The sequence below is a fragment of the Puma concolor genome, chromosome B3 (assembly GCF_028749965.1).
Source record: "Puma concolor isolate L17-30 chromosome B3, mPumCon1.1.hap2, whole genome shotgun sequence".
NCBI lineage: Eukaryota > Metazoa > Chordata > Mammalia > Carnivora > Felidae > Puma > Puma concolor.
The window spans coordinates 131,639,818-131,662,651 of NC_141672.1; the positions used below are offsets into that span (position 1 = coordinate 131,639,818).

Consider the following 22,834-nt stretch of genomic DNA (forward strand, 5'->3'; position numbering starts at 1 on the left):
AAGAAATCCTGATGCTAGGGCTGGGCATTTGCCCTATTCAGATATTTAAAGAGTGGAGGAATAGGGAGGGTGCCTGGGCAGCTCAGTTGATGAAGCATCTAACTTCAGCTCTGGTCATGATCAGTTCCTGAGTTCAAGCCCCACATTGGGGCAGAGCCTGCTTTGGATCCTCTGTCCCCCGCCCCTTCCCTTCCCCCACTTGCTCTCTTTCTCTCAAAAATAAACTTTTTTTTTTTTTAAGTGGAGGAATAGATCATTTTAAAAATTATTTGTATAGATTAGTAATCATCTAACCACTTTTGGTCAAGAAGTTTGTGATGTTTTTAGTTTTCTTTCCTACACTTGTAGAGGGCAGTTTTACAATGAGAAATCTTACTGATTCTAAAGCTGATGTGATATAATTTGACACTTAAACTTACAGTAAATACATTTTTGTTCCATATTACAGTGAATGATGATATACTATGATCTGGAGCATGCACGTTGTATCCTCCTCCATACCTGACCCATGTCCTCCCAAATATGAGAAAAGAATTAATTGTTCATTCCTATTTGTCAAAAGTCTCACAAGGGTAAGATATTCTCTCCCTCTAAGAAAGTATGCTTCAGAATGGTCTGCCTCCAGTGTTTAGTCTAAAGCCAAATTAAAAAAAGATCACCAGGATGGACAACTGGCCCTCGTCTGACAATGAAAGACAGAGTCTAAAAGAAACACATACAAGTTTCAAGGAGAAAAAAAAGTGGGAAGAAAAAGTCCTTGGGCGTCAAGGCTCTTCTCTAAATTCAGAGGCAATGGACCTCAAGAAGACTGAGGATATGCCAGACAAGAAGCACCAACAAGGAGGAAAAGCAGCCAGTGCTCAAATATTCAAGAAAACAACTACTGCAAACCCTCCCAGAGTGCAGTGCGCATTGCACAATGCTGAACATTAATGAGACCCACACAGCGTAGCAGAGACAACAGGAACCAAGGCTGTCCGGCAAGCAGGGGCCATGGGTGGTGTGTAAAATCAAGTTGTTGTTGTTGTTGTTGTTGTTGTTGTTTTAAATTTATCTCTTTCAGAGTTTTCATTTCCTCACACAGAAGCACATTACGTATGTGTATTACCAACTCTTTTATATGTTATTTTGAAAGGTATTACAAATGTATAAAATAAATGGATAGAGTTAACTAAATTTGCTGTACTCTTTACCGAAAGACAAAGTGTGTTTTTTTTTTTAAGTTTACAAAAGTAAGAAATTAAAAACGCAAAGATGAAGGGTAATTTTGGGAAAGGAAACGATACATCATTTAGATACATGTGTGTTTAAACAAAACTGCCTTTTATTTTAGTGGCAGTGGGTTAGCTGAGTTCCTTTAAATAGTCAGGGATTTGCAAAGTGCAAAGCTCACGTAACATAATCTGTGTTTTCCGCAAATCCCCATCGGTCTACTTACTTAAGAAATCCAGGCTTCCTGGCTGGATGCCGGCATGCCAAACCTGCCCAGTCGTGCATAGTTTTATTTCTGTTACTAAATTAGGAAACCAAAGCGGGCAATGTCTGGGCCAACAGCAAAAAGGCTCAGCATCATTAGTCTGCTTGTCTTCTTAAAAGCCGGATCATTTTAAGATTATTTAATTTTTAATTAGAGACACCAAAGTAATTTAGCCTAATACAGAGCAATACTAAGAAATAATTAAATGAAGACAAAGGGAGAAATACAAACGTTTAACAAAAGTATTCTTTTGAAATAGCCTTAATCATGGTGTTGAAAATAAACTACTACCATTCAAGGCTTAATGTGTCAATGACTGATATGGAAATACTGCCTTCTTTTTCTAAGCAGTGAGGAAGAAATGGGAAGTTATTCAGCACAATTTTTATAAAGATCTACTAACATACTTTATGCAGAGCACTGTTTAGAGAAACTAAGTAGAGCATTCAGGGACCTGCCTAAAGGAACACAAAGAAGGATTTCAAAAGAACAAAGTCATTTTGTTTATTTTCAGATTTGAGAATGACATAAAAATATAGTAGGAAAATACAATTTTCCAAATTCCAAATTTTACTTTCCCCTAACTAGCATAGCAAAGGGGTTTAAATTGTTAGGTAACATACCTTAAAATATTTTAAACACACCTGATACTTTTAGTAAAAGCTAAACCTTGACTCCTAAGGGTATTGAGAGAATTTTAGTGCTACAACATCGGAGTGATATTTCTCTTATAAACATTTTGTTAAATACAGATAAATTTCAAAGTAATATTTATTTTACTTTAGTTCTATGAAAGAATTAAAAAATCAAGCATATGCCATAAAATCTGTGTTTTATATGGATGAAATGTATATAAATACCAGAATTTAGACACTGTAGAAAAATTAAAATTTGAGTGTTATAATAGGTCCTGAAAGGCTGACCAAATATGACTTAAAGAAAAACAAAGATGTTCACAATATTTACTTCTTTAGCAATACAGACATTCATATTTATTTATAAAGAAGCCACAAAGAAAAGAACCCTTCCAGGAATCATTCAAATTGTTTGGTATCCTTTCATCCAATCTTTTTATACATATTTCCATGATTTCTACACAACACTGAAATGCATTTAAGTAATCTGATGTGAGACAAAACCCAGAGCTTTCATCTTCTTTTTGCTCAACTCCCACCACCAAGATCTGGCCAAAAGTGAGGAGCAGAAGCAGGTCACAGGGGCTGGATAAGCAGAAGCGATCTCTCTCGCTCTCAAGGCTATTCGTCAACTGTCCATCTTACTGAAGTCACAACGCACACCATTTCCATCTGGCCCCCTTGTCTGGCCCTTCACTGTCTCTATATTATTGACAAGAGGCACACTGCTGTGGAAGGCACAATAAAATTAGAGACATAAGCTTAAAGTCAATAATTACATAAAAAAAAATAAAAGTAATCGATTGATTAGAAATTATACTCAATAATGTAATAATCCCCATCGATCACTTTGATAAAAGGTCTTCCAGACTCTCTTTTTATTTTTTTTAAATGTTTATCTATTTTTGAGAGAAAGACAGAGTGTGAGCAGGGGAGGGGCAGAGAGAGAGAGAAGGACAAAGAATCCAAAGCAGGCTCTAGGCTTTGAGCTGCCAGTACAGAGCCCGAAGAGGGACTCAAACCATGAACTGCGAGAGCAAGACCTGGGCTGAAGTCGACACTTAACTGATCAAGCCACCCAGGCACCCCCAGACTCTCATCTTTATCTTCTTATTGCTACAAAAAGAAGCACGTATACAGATGAAATACCCAAAAAGAAGGAAAAAATAACTTTCTGATTGTAAAAATATCAATGAAATTTAATTTTTCAAAAGAAACTTGAAAAGGAAAAGAACAAAACGGGAAGACATACATGGCCTCCTTTCAAACCTCCTATAAAGCCACAGTAATCAAACCAATGTGGTACTGCCATAAGGAGAGACATAAAGACTAATGGAAGGAACATTAGAAATAAACCCATGTTTACAGACAACTGATTTTCAACAAAGGTACCAAGAAAATTCAACAAAGGAAGGATAGTCTTTTCAACAAATTATGTTGGAACAACTGAATATCCCATATATAAAATGAGAGAATATGAAGAGACAAGCCACAGACTAGGAGAAAATATTTACACATAATACATCTGATAAAGGACTTGCATCCAGACAAGAGCAGGACAAACTTGCTGTAAACGGTCATTTAAGTAAACATTTTAGGCTTTGTGAACCAGAGAGTCACTGTCACAACTACTCACTTCTGCCACTGTATATTCAATATGTGTATGAACAGGCATGACTGTCTTCCAGTAAAACTTTCTTTACAAAATCAGGTGGAGGCCCATCGCATCTGGGGGGCATCAGATTTGGCCCATAGGTCAGAGTTTGCTAACCCCTGGTCTCCAACACATCCTTCCAAGTTATCTGATTCCCATTCTATGAGAGCTATTTCACAACTCTGTAAGTTGTAGATTACTGATAGCAATGTAAAATAATCCTTATTTATAAACACAAAAATAAATTATGTTCAATGGAGGGACAACCCTCTGTGGAAAAAAGGTTTTGTTTCCATTTTTAGTTCATTTCAATATTCTTAATCTATAAATGCTCTGTTCTTTGCATCCTCCTTTGAATTGGTTGTAATACCTCATTTAACAGGTTGAATAAAAGGTTTAACACATCTAAAAATTTTTATATCTGTATGGAAATCATTACCTTCTCATATTTTGTGAAAATTATCCTTTAACATCAGAACATATAAAGAACTCTTACAACTAATAATACAAACAACTGAATTTGAAATTGAGCATAAGATTTCTAAACAGATACACTTCACCAAAGAAATGGCAAATAAGTACAACAAAAAGATAATGACTTAGTCTGTTCAGGCTGCTATAATAAAAATACCATAAATTGGGTGGCTTAAAAACAGAAATTCGGGGCATCTGGGTGGCTCAGTCGGTTAAGTGTCCAACTCTTGATATTGGCTCAGGTCATGCTCCCAAGGTTGTGGGATTGAGCCCTGAGTCCCGGGCTCCATGCTGCACATGGACACTACTTGAAATTCTCCCTCTTTCTCTCTCTCTGACCATCACCCCCAGTTGTGTGTTCTTTCTCAAAGAAACAAAACAAAAACAACAGAAATTTACTTCTCAGTGTTTTGGAGGCCGGGGAGTCCAAGATCAAGATGCTGGCAGATCCAGTGTCTAGTGAGGGCCTGCCTTCTTATTACCTACCTTTTCACTGTGACCTGACATGGTGGAAGGGGTGAGGGAGCTTTCTTGGGCTTCCTTTATTAAGGGCACTAATCTCACTCTTGAGGGCTCTGCCCTCAATTACCTAGTTACCTCCCAAAGGCACCAATTCCTAATACTATCATCTTGGGGGTTAGGATCTCAACATATGAATTTTGGGAGGACACAGTTGCTTAACCTTTAGTTATTAGGGAGATGCAAAATAAAATCCTAATGAGTTGCTACTATACAGCCACTAGCATAGCCACAATAAAAAGACTGGAAATACCAAACGTTGGCAAGGATAAGGAGGAACTAGAACCCTCATACACTGCTAGCAGGAATGTAAATGGTACAGCCACTTTGGAAAGTAGTTTAGCAGTTTCTTTCAAAGTGAAAAATATAGCTAACCACACTTACTCCCCTAGGCATTTACCCAAGAGTAAGGAAAACATGTGCCCACAAAAAGCTTGCACACAAATGTTCACAGCAACATGATTCGTAACAGCCCCAGTTAAAAAAAATGTAATCGTCAATCACCTAGTGAATAAACAAAATGTGGCACATCCACACAATATTACTTAGCAATTAAAAACACCAAACTACTAAAACCTGCAACAACATACATGCAAGAACTTTATGCTAAGTAAAATAAGCCAGACACAAAAGGCTACATATTACATGATTTGCATTATACGTGATCTCTAGAAAAGGCAAAACTATAGAAATAGATTAGGGGTTGGCTGTGGGTAGGAACAGTGGCTAGGGACAGAAAGGAACTCGGGGGCTTCTGGGGATGATGGACATTTCTAAAACTAGATTGTGATAAGGGTTCTTCAACTGGGTACATTTAATAAGATTCCCCAAATTGAACACGTAAAGTGGTAAATTTTATGCTGTATAAATTGTACCTCTGTAAAGATGTTTAAAAAAAATTCAGTGGGCAGTAGTTTAAATGAATTATTAACTCATGCCAGGAACATAATTACTGACCTTGTTATAAAAATTAACAAGAGGGGCGCCTGGGTGGCGCAGTCGGTTAAGCGTCCGACTTCAGCCAGGTCACGATCTCACGGTCCGTGAGTTCAAGCCCCGCGTCAGGCTCTGGGCTGATGGCTCGGAGCCTGGAGCCTGTTTCCGATTCTGTGTCTCCCTCTCTCTCTGCCCCTCCCCCATTCATGCTCCGTCTCTCTCTGTCCCAAAAATAAATAAAAACGTTGAAAAAAAAATTAAAAAAAAATAAATAAATAAAATAAAATAAAATAAAATAAAATAAAATAATTAACAAGATATTATTTAGAGGACTTTAAAATGTAACGTGAGGGAAAACAAGTTGTGTGCAGGTCACACGTTGTCAATCGGTTGCAGACAGTGCCCTGGAGGTAAGTAAACTGAAATGCTATTTCTAGCTTTTCTGTTTATATATCACAACTTTACATAGTTTCTGATTCAGAAGTAGTTAGAATTGAAACTATCAATAGGAGATAAACACTTATATCTTCTATTATGTCATGTCTTTTAGTAGCGGAAACAGACTTTCATCACTCATTCCATGCCCTTCATAAAATGAAACCTGTTAGAGTTCGAAGAAATTTAAGGATGTTGGATTTTAGTGATAGAAGGTATATCAGAACCCATCAAGTTAAAACCTATGTAGCACACTGAGCAAGAAAATGGAGACAGAGGGAGTAAGTGACATTAAGTTTATAGGCTTTGGTTTATTGAAAGTTCACAGTTCTCAAGGCTCCATGGACTTTTAAGTGTAGGAAGCTTAAATAGCTTCAGCCATAAAGTCCAAAAGCAATTTCACAGGATATCATAGGCACCACCAAGAGCATTCAAAAAATATATATAAATGATGATTGATACTTTAGAGAAAAATTCTTAAGAAGTACAGAATAGGTGAAATTAGTATTTAGTGTTGATTTAAAAAGCTGACTGGATCTACTATATTTAGAACCTCAAAAGACAAAGAGAAGAAAACTCATTTTTCTCTTTCATTTAAAATTAACAGTATTCTATAGTCCATAATATATCATTCATTAAATATATCTGGTTCTTATATTGCTAAATAATGCAGGGATATGATATGTATAAAATATATATATTCAATTATGCCACTGGATCATTTCACTTCAAGTGAACAAAGCATGGAAATTTATCTCTGAACACGGCAGTCCCTCTCGTGTGTATACAGATTGCAGGGCAACAAGTATGAAAGACAGTATGAGCGAATCCTCCTTCACTGGTTATGCAGAAAAACTAGTAAAGAAAAATGGTCTCATGTGCTCAAATAGGTAAAATATTCAGCCACCCAGTGATAGCACAACAGAAATCATGATTTGGGTTTGGGATACATACAACAATATGCATAATTGTGCATAGTTTTAGAACATGTTTTCCAGGCTGTATTTGCTCTGCTTTAGATTAAACATCTTTTTCAAGTCATGCAAAGATAAAATTACATGAATATTTCTTTGGTTACTCAACTGAAAATTTAAATGATAAGATTTTTTAATCTTATTTATAAAAAACTTACACCCTCATTCATAAAAAGTACATACTTAAATTTTAAATTTATTTTTCTTTAATGTTTATTCATTTTTGAAAGACAGAGACTGAGACAGAGAACAAGCAGGGGTGGGGCAGAGAGAGAGGGAGCACAGAATCTGAAGCAGGCTCCAGGCTCTGAGCTGTCAGCACACAGCCTGACGTGGGGCTCGAACCCACGAACCGTGAGATCATGACCTGAGCCGAAGTTGGATGCCTGACCAACTGAGCCACCCACCCGCCCCTACATACTTAAACTTTACAAGAAGGTACAAATGGAAAAAGGAAAGAAAGATTCTGAATTATTCTAAACATCCATATGTATCTTTCAGGATTATTTCAATATTTTACAATAATGACTATAAAATTATACTAAAAATTATCTCATTTAAGGAAGATGGGATTCATATTAAAAACCTAAATGTATAAGTAAATAATATGCCTTCTACAAAGCCTGCTGTTACTCCTGAAAAAATAAATACTAAGATACTGATACTGTAAGTTCACACTAAAATAATAAATAACATTTTTTTAAATTTTTGGGAGACAGACAGAGAGCGAGTTAACGGGAGAGGGACAGAGAAAGAGGCAGAGAATCCCAAGACAGCTCCATGCTGTCAGCAAGGCTTGATGTGGGGCTCTATCTCACAAACCATGAGATCATGACCTGAGCTGATATCAAGAGTTGGATGCTTAACCGACTGAGCCAACCAGGTGCCCCAATACCAAACTTTTGAAATTAAAAAGAAAATCATCATCAAAACACACCTGCCAGACTTTAATTCTCTTTCAGAAGAAGTCAGGAGCAGGAATGTCAGCAGATCTATCCAAGAAACAGAGAAGACATGCAACCAACTAATGACATTTATTGCAAGCATAAAGGGACATTAATTTTTTAAAGCCTTTGACACTTTGACAGCCACAGTTTTGACTTACAAGTAAATACACAATGAAAACTAACACAATTTGTTTGGAAACAACATATCTGTGTAAAATTTTGATTTTTTAAAAAGGAATAGTAAAAAGGATTAAACAAAGAACTGTGATGTCAGCCGTCGGCAGCGAGGGGAGAGGTTGGCAATAAGTCGTATCAAACTAAATTTTAATTACTTCTCGTTACATCAACCCTTGGCAAATCATAAATCTTTTCATTCACTAAAACAATCATTACCTTTAAAATTACTTGCAAGAAGACAGTATGATTTAAAACTTTTAACAGGTTAAAACGATTTAAAGATGAAGCAAAGAACAAGTTCAAATAAAATATGAAACAAAATAAATGTTTTATGCATTGAAGACAATACTTATTAGGAAATAACCCATATGCTGCCAGTTAGTTTTTCTTCAATTATACAGTTTGACCTAAAACTATAATTTTCTGATCATGTCACAAAAACAATATACTGAAATCAAGGTAAAAAAATACTAACAGCTATAAAATAACCATGAAAATACAACCTTCTTAAATGTATCTATTTAAAACTTGCTTTTTCCAAAGACTGGCTCATAAATACAAATCAAATCACTATGAATATATGAAAAACCTATTTAATACTCAAAAGCTCTTCAGTAAAAATGAACTATGTACCCCAAGTTTTGCCAAGATACCAAAACTACGACAGAAATTACTCCACACCACCTTGAAAATACTGTGCTGCAGGCTGATTTAGATCCAAAAATAACAATTAAATCTCTGAATTTGCATTAAGAAATGGTGCCTAAAAATATATATTTTCTAAGTTCTCAAGAACATTCACTCCAAAAAATAAAGATCGTTGATATGCATCAGCTTTTTTTTTTAATACCCTTAATTCCTGATATTCGTGATGACATATGGTTATGAACCCATCATGGGCCTTCTATCACTGCAACCACAACACTTGGCAAATTATTTAAGCAAAAGATTTTAACTTGTAGGAGTAGTTTTTCAAATCTGTAATTCAGAATGACAATCCTGTCAGGATTGTGTGTGACAGACTAGGAGGTGGATACACTGGAGAGATAAAATAATGAGAAATACTCGAATCCACATCATCTGCTCCTGAACACCACTGCACGTCAGCTCAGGCCCTCGACCTCATGCATGACTTCTTAAATCCTCTCCAACTGACCTCAGTACTGTCTTCACGGTTCCCAATCAGCACCAAGCTCGTAAGATACCATGGTAAGAAAAATTAATTGTACACAGAAAGGGAAGAATAACAGCACTGCCTGCAAAGTGAATTTGGAAATACCCCCCTTAGGATTTCAAACTGGGTCGCTGCTATTGTGATGTTAGCTGCTTTTAAATCTTTTCACAAAGGAATGGACCATGGAAAGGAATTCAACATGCCTTAGCCAGTAGTGTGATTGATGGGAGAGGCTTTCCAAGTTTCAAAGGACTAACTTTTCTCCTTTTGCCTTTAAAAAGTATCATCACAATGAACTTTTGTTTTTCAGACACTTGGCACGTGTTCTGCCATTTCCCTTCACATCTTTCCTAAAAAGGAGTATTTTCTCTATTTATTTGACACTGAGAAGGATGCATGGTCCAGAACACAAAACTTTTTTTCTTTTAGAAGAATTTTAATGGCCATTTTTATTCCAAAGTTTTTCCCCAATTTTCAAAGCTTGGAAAAGTTTGTAAATAAAATCTTAAAGTTTTAGCTCCATTTGTAACTATTGTACAATATGTAATAATATCAATAGTAAAAACACTTTTTCTGAGAAATCCATGTGTTTTTAAGGTTCATTTATTTTGAGAGAGAGTGTGCACGGCTGGGGGAGGGGCAGAGACAGAGCATCCCAAGCAGGCCCCAGGCTATCAGTGCAGAGCCTGACACGGGGCTCGATCTCACAAACTGTGAGATCATGACCTGAGACGAAATCAAAAGTCAGATGCTTAACCGACTGAGCTACCCAGGCACCCCAGAAAAACCCACATGCTTTATCTAATGTAGTCTACCAAGATAATTTTATGTAAAAACCTGAATAAAAAAAACTATCACTATAACATTACTAATATATATTTAGCTATGGTATAAAACTACCTTACTAATAGAGTATTATGTATAACAAAGACACTAGTAAGGTAATGTTATATCTGTGAGAGACACTGAAAGAACAGATTCTGAATATGAGTTTAGGACTCTAACAGACAATTCATTTACTCAGTGGTCATCTAGCAAGCTCAGGATGGGCAAGTTGTTAGATTTTATCCCTCTATCCTTTAGTTGTCAAATGAGTATCTTAACCGTTCTGCACTGCACCAAGATAACTGAGTACTAACACACTCAGTACTTCTCTATCCTCTCCGTCTAGTCTCTTCTTTGGAAGTACAAATATTAGTTTAGGATATTAGACAATAAAGTAACATGAGTTCCTTTGAAATCTGGGTCTAGATTTTGTTCATGTTCACCGTCCCCCCCTTCCTCTAATACACAGCATGGTACTTTGAACCAAGAGATAGTTCTTTGTTAGGTGGATGAAACAGTTAAGTACCCCAGGTAATGCAGATAATCCCACAAAATAGAGAAAAGTCTATTTAAATGCTGACCATACATATACAGCCTGGTGACATCAGAGGGGTGCTCTGCCAGAGATTAATTATTTAGATTCTTTATTAGTGAGAAAAAAAGTGCTAGCTAGTTATTTTACCAGCACTGATGTGGAATGAGTGAAAAGCTGATTCTCCCTAGGAGGATAAAGTACCCTGAATTTCTAGAGTAGCCACCAAGGAAGGTAATATGGGTGAAGAGCCATGATCATCTGGGGGGAGGAGGTACCATAAGATCCTTTGTGTTTGAGGATTCAAAAACAGAGCTGCTCTATTTTCCCTGAGTTGATCTCTGAGCTACAATGGAAGAGACAGCAATGAAACCAGGGCTGAGCCAGTGTTCCTGGAGTCACCAGCGTTCCTAGAAACTGTAACTCAGGGACCGCCAATGTGGACCACCAGTGACCAGTCTGTACCCACAGGAGTAGGCTCAGCACTTCTGAAGAAGTGCTATCGTCTGTCAATTACGCCAATAACGTCTCACCAAGTAGGGCAGTGAGCCATGGTGGAAGCTCTGGAATGACCAGGCTCCATTCCTACTCTGTGCTCCAGCAGGAAGGCTGGTATGTTCCCCTCCCCACCTCCACATCAGACCAGTGAGCACAGAGATTCCCGAACTATTTAGGTGGCAACAGGACAGGTCTAAGAAGAAACACTAGATTTCATTTCGATAAAGCAGTAAGAGGCTCAACTGGAAGAAAAACACATTTTAAGAAAAAATAGGGGGACCTGGATGGCTTCATCGGTAGAATGTCCCACTCTTGATTTCAACTCAGGTCATGATCCCTAGGTTGTGGGATCGAGCTCTGCATCAGTCTCTACGCTGAGCATGGAGCCTGCTTGAGACTCTGACTCTCTCTCTCTCTCTCTCTCTCTCTCTCTCTCCCTCTCTCCTTCTACCCCTCTCCCTGACACACACGCTCTTTCTCCCTTTCCCTCTCTAAAAAAAAAAAAAAAAGGAAAAAAGTAATAAACTTGACCATACCTGAAGGCTGAGGTTTTAGAAAAATTCATGCCAGTTATACGTAGTACATATTTCTGTGTTTGTGTATTTTATTTTTGCATAGATATGTCCTTTTGTTATTTTTTAGAATTTTTATTATTAAAGTACAACATAGACTGCTTTAATGTTTTTAATTTGGACTAAAAATCTTTCCTTTTTTGGTATGCAAAACAACTTTTCAAGGATAAAAACATTTCAAAAAAATAGGCTGATTTATATGCCAGATGTAAGCAACATCTTTTCTGACTCCTGGTTACATTTTGTTGTTTGTTTCTTACCACAACCTTCTCTCATGGGAGTTTATAGCAAATTGCAAAAGCATCAGGCTTCTGTTGACTATCAAGAATGAGAGGATGCTTCTAATATCCACTAGCCCTTGTGGTCTTTACCAAAGGGTGAATCCAAAAAATGTTTGCCAAGTGGCTCTGCACTGATGGAAAACCTGCCTTAATATTCCTTTATTTGTAAGTGCATGGTATTTGTCTTCCTAATAAATCACATAATTTTACTTAATCAAGTCAGAAAAGACCTTTGGAATAAAATGAGTTTAAATTTGCTCTGTAACAATTAATGTTCCAATTCTGATGCTGGAAGTAGGAGAAGGCAATATACAAACGTTTAAGTGCTACCTAATTTATACATATGAAAACATGCAGGTTAGCAATCAGATGAGAAATCAAAGAACATCTAATAGGACTCCCACTCCAAGACACAACAGGGTCACTGACACCAGACTTGTTCCCCACTAAAATACAATAAAACTATTCAAAAACATATGAGGCAACAGTTCTCAAGCAATAGACAGGAAACAGAAAACTCTGATCTTTGAAATACGGGAAACACAAGAGGTGAGGGATGTGTTGGATGTGGCTTTCTGCTAAGGGGCTCACGCTGGGCCACAGCACAGGGAAGTGGAGCCCAAGCCATGCTCGGTGGTCTCGCAGAGCGCAAGAGCCAAAGGTCCGGCCTGGGTAGCTGAGGCAGCTGGAAAATGTAGGACAGGATACGAAAGGGCAGCAAGCTGTGAGAGGGTGAATGGGTGTTTAATGAAGAGCATACAGGAGAGCACAAAAGAAGGTAGTGAGCAGAAGACGATGAGCAGGTTATCATCCAACCTTAGATCTGGAGAAAAACAGTATTTTTTAAATAAGAACAAAGCTTCGGGGACCTGTGAAACGACTGTCAAATGATTTAATGTGGATAACTGGGGTTCCCAAAAGAGAGGAAACAGGGCAGAAAAATATCTGAAGAAATAATGACAGAAAACTTCCCAATTTGGGAATCAAGAAAACCCCAACTGGGATATTTTAAAAATCCTACATTGTGTCACATCGTAAACAAACTGCTAGGGAAAGATAAAGAGAAAAATTTTAACATAGCCATGGACAAAAGATATTATATACAGTGTAACAATGATACAAATTGCAACTGATTTCTCATCAGAAACAATGGGGTCAGGAGACAATAGAAGGTCACCTTCATAAAGTGCCAGAAAGAAATCCTGTGAACTGAGAATTCTATATCCAGAGAGAAGATTCTTCAAAAATAAGGACATTTTTGCATAAAGAAAATTGAGACAGTGCATGACCGGCAAACCTGCACCACAAGAAATCCTACAGGAAGTACTATGAAGAGAAACAATACCAGATAGAAACTACAACTACAGGAAAGAATGAAAAGCACAAGTAATAGAACATACGTGGGTAAATACAAAGAATATCTTCTTTTAATGATCTTGATTTCCTTTAAAGACAACTGACTGTTGCAATATAGACACTACATTGTAGAGTTCATAACATATATAGAAAAAATATGATAAAGTAACATAAGGAGGGTACATGGAAGTATACTACTGGGAAGATTCTTACAATTTATATTAAGTGGTAACATATAAGTGAACTGTAATAAGGATACATATATATGAAAATATACATCCATAAAAAGCCTTACACAAGAATGTTGGATATTAGCTGTATTCATCATAGTCCAAAGCTAAAAGAAACCTGTATGTCCATCAAGAGGAAAATAAATATATAAACCGTATATTCAAACATTAGAATACCGCTCTGCAAATTAAAGAAGATTGGGCTACCAATATATGCAACAGCATGGACACATTATTGTGAGTGAAAGAAGCCAGCCACAGTGAGCGTTCTGTATGGCTGTGCACGTATTACGTGCAACCACAGGTTACATTAGTCTGTGGTCACAGAAGTCAGAAGAGTGTTCGCCTGTGGCACACAGACTGGAGAACACATGAGAGTACTTTCTGGGGTAGTGGAAATGTTCTATATCTTGACTACGATATTGATTACGTGGGTACGTACATTTGTCAAATCTCCGAAGTGTACATTTGTGCATTCCACTCTATGTAAATTTTACCTCAATAAAACAACTGTAAGGCAAAAATGGGAAGAACAAAAATTAAAAGAAAAGTACAAGAGAGGAGATGGCTATGATAACTGTTCAAGTTAGGTGTTGGGAGTATGGGGGCTCATCATTCTATTCTGTGTCCTTTTGTATTTCAAATTTTCCATAATAAAAAGTTTTTCTAAAAAGAAAGGCAATAATAATGGATCACTAATACATTTGTATAATGTATTAATAATTAATAATGTATATTTCAAATTTGCTAAGAGTAGATCTCAAGTGTTCTCACCGCGCACGCGCACACAGTAACTATGGGAGGTGATGGATATGTTCATTACTTTCATTGTGGTAATCATTTCACAATGTGTACGTATATCAAAAAATCATGTTGCATACCTTAAAAATATATAATTTTTATGTGTGAAAAATAAACAAAGGTCAAAAATAAAATTGTAAGATAACACAGTAAAAAAAAATTAGCCAAAACATTTATTTAACTTTCTCCTTACGGTATCTGGATACAAACCTATAGAACTCATTGCCAAATAAAATACAAAGTTATTAAAATAATAATTTTTCTTAAAGGGAACTAAGTCTGCTCAGGCAAATAGTGCTTCAAGGTTCCAAAGTTTTTATACCATAGACCATGATGTCAATAATCCAGAACAGTTGTTTTTTTTTTTTGAGTGATGATTATTTATTCATCTTGGAGACAAGTCCATACTATTAAATTGGCCTTATTCTTTCAGGCCGGGTTTTGGACTAAGGAAGATGTTTCAAGCAGGTGTATCAAGCACCTTTCTTCAGTCCACGGTGCATGATGTCTGTTGGAGCCCCATGCGTGTATCTCTCAGACCTACCACTTCCGTGTTCTTTGGTCAGGGCTCCACTGCAGTATCCATATCCCAGTGGCTGAGGCCTTTTCCACAGAAGGCTGCTGCTCTGCCACATGCATGCAGGTACAACAGGCCCCAGGGACCCTCTCATCCAAGCAACTCTGAACCAGTAATTTGGGGGAGCTGATGTTTTCACGCTTAGGCCTCTCAACACTTGAGCAGGATGATTCCCACGGATGTGTTTTATGTGGGATTAAGCTGTCATGGCCCACTGTGGTGGCTGGTGGAGGAGTTCAGGGCATGCCACCCCAAAATATGCGAGTCTGGCATATTAGTTATTTTGAGTTAAAGACACTGGAAAGTGGCAGAAGCAAGGAGGCACGTTTCTCCCTAGAAGCACGAGAGAAACTCCCATGTAAAAGGTGTCCTCCCTGTACCAGGAGGGAGACATTCTTATCACGAGAAATGGAGAGTCGAGGCCCAGGGAAATCTTAACGAACCAAACTTGTTAAGCCAACCTTTACATTCCTAGTCACTGTTTCACAACTAACTGCCCTAGCCCAAACCCCTTTGTCTGGTCACATTTTCATAACTACTACCCTTTGTCCAATCTAGTGTAGAGGTGTTTGGCTTTAACCACTTCTTCGGGTCTTCATTTTTCTCGTGAGGTTTCCTTTGCACGTGTAAAAATTACTAAGTAAAATCTGTATAGTTTTCTCCTGTGGATCTGTCTTAAGTCAGTTAATTCTTGGGCCGAGCTGGAGACCCTAAGAGGGCAGAGGAAAGGTGGCACCTCCCCTACGCTGACTTAGTAACACATTCTTTCTAAGCTGCCTCTACATTCCTGTATCCTGTCACTACTTCCCATCAGTGTTCTCTGTTCTTCCTAAAAAATGACCTGTGCTCAGGGGGAAAAAAAAAAGAGAAAGATGTCTAATATGGTGCAAAGAGGGAAAAAAAAACAGATGACAGGATGAACCACTTTATACACATACTATTGCTAACATACAGATCACGCCGTTGCTAACCCTCAACTTCCTACTACTAGTAAGAGCCTTTGCAACTTCCAAGCATTAAGAGTTAAGCAAAGAGGAGAGTTCAAGATGCAATTAATCCTATTCCCCAGAATGGCCATGTGAAGCCTTTGGCCGTGTTAAGAGGAGCTCTTTTGGCTGTTTGGCTTCACAGAAGCCAACAAGAGCGATCTTACGCACAAAGCAAAGCCTATGAGCCGTAAGAATACAACTAGTAACTGGGATACTAAAGAAAACATAGAATGTCTCTGCCTCCATCTTCTGTGTATCTCCTTCATCTTTCTTTCTTTTTCTGTTTCCCAGTCCGTGTGCCTACTTCCCAGTGCCTCACAAGATTACACAGCATTGTGCAACAGCCCAGAGAGAAAGAGAGGTTGATGTTCTTTTTCCAATTTCCCTGCTCTCTCTTATTCTCTTTCCTTGCCCCTCACCAGCCTCTTCTAAAATTCCCAGGATGAGAACTGTCCTGCTTGGGTCAGGTGTGCCAACACCGGGACCAATCAGTTGTAGAGATAAGGCCACGTCACAAGGTAGGAAAATGGCCGGACACGCAATCTAACAGAATGGGGGAAAGAGACATCCCAGAAGATGAGTTCCAGTCCACAAGGCCACCACTACCATGTGGGTATTGGCAGACAGCTCAACAGAATCAGCCACTATGAGTCATGGATGTGTTTGAGAAACTGGAAGAAACACTGGACCTTTTTCATAACATGTACATAATTGCAGATACCAAACTGTGTGCAAACTACATGGCGTTCATGAAACCCCTATAATCCATTCGTAGATCCTAATTTTAAAACTCTATATGCATCTAGATTTTTCAAATGTTTCAGATTTTTCAAATATTGGTATAAAACTTTTCAAATTTTAAATACTGAATACAAAATTATATTCAAAGGTTTTCAACCACAACAAATACACATAATGAAATGTTAAGTCTTTGAGGAAATATGACACATAGAAGTTTATATCATACATAACAGCCAGGACTGGGTGGAGCTAACAATCAAATATCAAATGATCTCTACTGTCATCAAATGGAGACAACATGGGAGCCCTCACATTTTTTTTTTAACTACATTTAGAATATTTCCCACTGTATATGACCAACACGATCAAACACTGGGGGACATGTACCTAGCCCCATTGCCATTCAAATCATAACACTCGCAATTACCTCATAAAAAGATAAAGTGAACCAAATAATTAGTAAGATCTAGTCCACTGCTACTCATGATGGCCTAGAATGAAAAAAATCTACATATGGCTCAGTCAAAAGTTTCTATTCAAAATACAGCTATTACTATATGTAATTTTACTCAAAACAGGCAAAACCAAACATATACAACAGAAGAGAGCTATGGAAACAAAACCAGAAATAAATGCTTACAATCACGCAACAGGTGAAATATAAACTAAAAATGATATGAAAGCAGTCCAAAAACCTATACCCTTCACTGGTTATTAGGAAACAGTCAATGATATCAGTAGCACATCCTTAATCTCCAAGAGTATATAATGGAAGGAAATGACCACATTCTACCACAAAATGTTCTTATATTACAGGAAAAAACAGAATAATAGAATATAAGGAACAATGGTTTAACAGAGAACTGCATTTGTCATATGCTCCTTAAATTTATATGAAAAAGGACTTATAAGTACAGTATTATATTCATGTATTTTGATTCTACAATAGATCTTGTAGAAGTTTCATATATGAGAGTATGAAAACCCAAAGTATTATCTTTACTGATACATTTCCCAGGCAATCTCCAAAAGAGAATCTAATTTCCTGAGTATCTGAATATATAAACTCCTTGAAAGCTAGAATGATAAAACACCACTGAGCCCGATTACATACAATAAACTCTAAAGGAAAAGATCAGATTCCTACACCACATTAAAATTTTTTGTATTAACTGTAACTGGAAAATGTAAGACAGTAATTATATGGGGTTAAAGAATTTCTTAAGCAGAGTCAACTGCTGTACTCTTTTTGTAAATATTGAGCCTACATATTAAGGCATGTAAAGCCTAAAAATTAATCAGTTATAATGCTTCACTCAGAAATTTTTATATTTGAAAACCTTTAGAGAAGGTGTCTTTTATATCACAAAGAAATATTACAGATTTTTTCATTCATGGATTAAACATGAGTAGTTTTTAACATTCTCACATGACCCTGAAGTCCCACAACAGGTAGTAATTTGTAATTCTGGTTGAGTCACACATTTCACCTGGATACACTAAGAGACTGGTTGGTGTTCCTGAGTTACTAAGTAGAAATAAGCCTCAACAATGTGACATCTGCCTTTTTCTCTGCTCATTCTTGAATGCAAACTAACTTCCATATAATACCTAAAGCACAAGTTAAAAAAAAATTTTTTTTACATACTTCATCTTTTTTTTGTTTTTTAAATATGGAAGATGACATATGGCAAAACTTGCAAATGTATGGATTCACAAAGGAAGGTCCCTGGATGCTCCCTACAAGAAAGTCACGGGGTTTAATGGCAGCTCAGGAGAATGCAGAATTTTGGTACCATACTCGGGCACATCACAATCTAAGAGGATATTCAGTAAGCAGAAATGACAATTAGTCCCAGGACTCAAACTTAAATTCTGCTGTGAAATTCTAGTAAGATTTATTAAATCAAAGTTAATGTACAACAATTACCTCACTAGAGAATGAGAGAAAACACTGTACGTATTTCCTTTTTGGATACTAAAATGATTACATCATGCAAAGTTCATTTGAATTCTCTATGTAAAATATTCTGAACTGAATTACCTTTTTGTACAAATATTTCGCCAGGGCAGTGACTTGACGGGGCACTGACTGCGATGCATAATTGTAGTAATTGTAGGTAAAAGCATAAATGCCACCTTCTCATGTCTGTATCAGGGAAAACTCCCTTAAACACATTTCACCCTTAGTTTCACCTTCAAACAAACGGACCACCTCAAATCCTAAATATACCCAAAGCCCACTGCCTAGACACACAGTGAGAAACAGGCATAACAGATTTGTAAATAGGCAAGAAACTACTTTGTGCTAGAGACTATGATTACCTGGAGGTAGGAATTGCAGTTGGTTATTAGCTAATCGAAGATGACGTAAAGCTCTCAGACGACCAATTTCTGGGCAAACAATTTCTAAGGCATTGTCACTAAGATCCAAACATTGGAGTTTTACGAGAGATCCAATGGCTTCAAAAAGAAAAGAAAGGTGAAGGCAAAATTAATTGGACCCAAGTGTTATGACAAATCTTTAATGCAAGTACTACCAAATTAAATATTTTAATAGTTAATATCCCTGCCTCTGTTGCTTGCAAAATAGTAAAAACATAGATCTTTTAACTTAATCAAAACTGCTAACTGAATTTACTAATTAGGGGAGACCATCTTTGAAACTAACAAGTTAAAGATGCTTTATAAGTAAAATTCCTAATACACCAACCAAAATTTGCTTTACTATTATGAAGCAAAGCTTAAACTATGGTTATGTCGTAACTAAAATTGGAGTGTTCTTACCTTCTGGCACCACAACTATGTTATTTGAGTGAAGGTATCTGTGGGGAAAGAAGAAAAAAAAACGGAGCTGTTATCATTCAGTCCTTTTGCTAGATAACCAATTTGTAAAATGCTCACTTAGAAATTTATCAAATATAAAGGGACCAAAATGTTCTATCATACCCCAATCTAAGTGCATGCCATAAAGCACATGGTCATCACAGATAATTAATAATATTTTCAGAATGGTATTTTATGCTGGAATGGCAAATATTAAACCTATTTACTGATTTAAGTTGTTATTTTAAAATAAAAGCATACACAATAGATGTATTTTGAGTTATTTTTTTAAACTGACAAATTACTAGTTTTACAAAACAAATTACAAATTACAAAACAAATTACTAGTTTTTCTAGTTCATTTTAAACTATTCGGGTTTTCAGAAAAACACCTATTGTGTAAAGAAAAATCAACACTTATTATGTAAATGAAAATGCAACTTTTAATTTCAAATGGAAGACTTACAAAATAAGCAAACCAAGGCTATTTCAAGCTAATATGCTGACAGAGAACCAAGAATGGAGAGACTAAATGCTGATCATTTACAGTATCTGTCAAAATACTCAACTGTCAAGGTACATAATTTATTTCACAGCAAAAGGAAATCTCATAAACAAGAATCAAATTCTTTTCTTAAAAAAGAAAAAAAAAAAAAAGGTTATCCGGCTGACAAGTCCAGGCAAGCCTAAGTAAATAACACTTTTCCCACTGAAGTATCTTTAGCACCCTCTGGTGGAGACTTTATGCAATCAGCAGCAGCCTGATTCAGAACAAAACAACAGTGACAACTGGAGATCACATAGTAATAATTTTAAAAAATAAATGTATGCGGCGCCTGGCTGGCTCAGTTGGCACAGCATGCACCTCTTAATCTCAGGGTTGTGAGTTCAAGCCCCATATTGGGCATGGAACTTAGCTACATAACATAATATAAAATGTTAATATAAATAAATTCGTATCACTGATTTTCAGAGAACGAAATTTTTTTGATCTTTTCAAAACTATCATTTTATTTACTATGCCTCATCAATCAGTCTTCATAAAGTATTTTTAAATTTAATTTTGAAATTTTCTTCTACATTATTAAACCTAACATCAAAGGTTAAAATGTCACTGACACAAAATAAGACACAAAATTAATACATTTAAGATTATTCCATGCTGCATTTAATAAATTCTGTGTAGGTACTAACCTGCTGGGCCTAACACATGTTAAACAATTATACCATTCTATGATATTTTTATTCCTTGCTTTGTACGTATAAACTGATTTCACATTTTAAAATCCATATTCTTTAAACATTAATTTTAGGAAGGAATTCCTAACTGCACTCTCAGGTGACTCTAAAAATTCTTTGAACTAAAAGACTCTATGTAAATAAGTACGCGCACACACATACGTACATATACACACATTTACATTTGTTATACAAAAGCCAGAGTGCCTAGAGACCAAAATAAAGAGACAGTTGATTTTCAGTTACCCACAATACATTTGCCTCAATTTCTACATATGCAAAAGGATCCTAAAATGTCGAAATCAAAAGATGAACCAAAGCACTCAACATCATGAATGAAATCAAAAGGTGTATTTTAACATATTAAATTTATCTACGTTAAAGATGTGGTCTACAGTAAGAAAAGAATGTTCCCAATCCTAACTACAAAATGTAGGTGCCCAGGACCATCCCCCACCAAGTGAAACACCATCTCAACTCCTCAAGTTATTGTGATGTGCAACTGATAAAGAATCATCACTGGTGGAATGGATCAGAGAGAGAGCTCTGGAGCCAGAATGACTGCATTTCAGTAGCCATGTGGCCAAACTCAACTTCTCACTTTCATAATCTGTAGGAGCAGAGAATAGTAACACCAACAACACAGGGATGTTGTAAGGATTAAATAAATCAATAAATGTAAAGCTTTTAGAATAATCAGAGTGCCATGAATGCCACTGTTATTGTTGTTACACAGTTATCATGAGTCAACTGTAATCAAAGGTTCAACAATTTTGAGTCACTTCTCTTTACTTGCTTTTTGTAATTTCAAAGTAATTGAAATGTTGGAGTTTCAATGTAACTAGTTTTCATCATGTTCTCCTATAATGCAAGAACTTTCTTTCATTGCTGTGGGAATGCAAAACAGTACAGCCACTTTGGAAGGTGGTCTGGCAGTTTTTTAAATAAAATTAAATACAGAAGTTTACTTAATAGTATTATGCCAATGTCACTTTCTTAGTTTTGACAAAATTTTAAGATGCTAAAAACAGGAGAAAGTGGATGAGAAGTATACTGGAACTCTGTACGATCTTTACAACTTTTCTGTAAATATAAAATTGTTCCAAAATAAAAAGGTTGCTGATTAAAAGATCAGGACTTTTATTTCCAGCCATAATGGAGTAAGAGGGACCAGATTTACCTGACTGCTGTAAGCAAAAAGAAAATTGGAAGGAATATATGACACAATTATTTTGATACTAAAAACAGGAAATTAGGATTATGTTATGTGAGAGAGAAGAAACAAGGCAAGCCACACAAGATCCCTAGGTTTCTGCCTGGATGTAAAACTGATGGTATAGGACTGCGTCCCAAACAAAGTATTTACGTGTCACTAAGTTATGGAGACACAAGTCAGAATTCAGAGAAACCGAGGCAACTGGAAGTTGTGGGGTAGTGGGGTAGAGTTTGGGGGAGAGGATACTACAGGGAAAAAAATCCTGTAAAAACTGAAGGATTCTCTGACTGATAGCTGAATAGTAAAATGTAGCCTAGGCAAAGTAACTGAAAATCTATCTGCTGAATGGTCCACAGACCTCACACCAGACTAGAAGGCATTTAAGTTCTGAGCAGCAAGTCTTATTGATTATTTGGCACGTTCAAATCAGATCCTATAAAGGCCATGCCTTAGTAATAGGGTTAAAATACCACTAAAGTAGAGGTTACTCTAGACCTGTCCTCACAAAGTGTGGAGACAAACCATGAAAAGATCAAACTAAACTGCAAATAACCTCATGCCAGAATAAGGCAGCACAAGAAAAAGGCACACAACAAAGTCTACAGACTCACCAATGTAAAACTTATAAGATCCAGCATCCAATCGAAAAGTAGTAGACATGCCAAGAATCAAGAAAGTGTGACCAATACCCAGGATTAAAAACAGTCAATACAAGTATATCCAGTATAATAGAAACAATAAAATTAGCA

At 36.6% G+C, this 22,834-nt stretch overlaps 1 protein-coding gene across 3 annotated transcripts in view; it reads right to left on the minus strand.

Moving 5' to 3' along the window:
* LRRC28 (leucine rich repeat containing 28) overlaps positions 1-22,834 on the minus strand; it is a 155,406-nt gene that overhangs the window by 101,188 nt on the left and 31,384 nt on the right. For all 3 annotated transcript variants that reach the window (XM_025918746.2, XM_025918744.2, XM_086711438.1), the window contains 2 exons: positions 19,592-19,629; positions 19,130-19,267 (listed from right to left, as the gene is read on the minus strand). In XM_025918746.2, the coding sequence (XP_025774531.1) occupies positions 19,130-19,267; positions 19,592-19,629 (176 nt within the window). The remainder of the gene's footprint in view (positions 1-19,129; positions 19,268-19,591; positions 19,630-22,834) is intronic.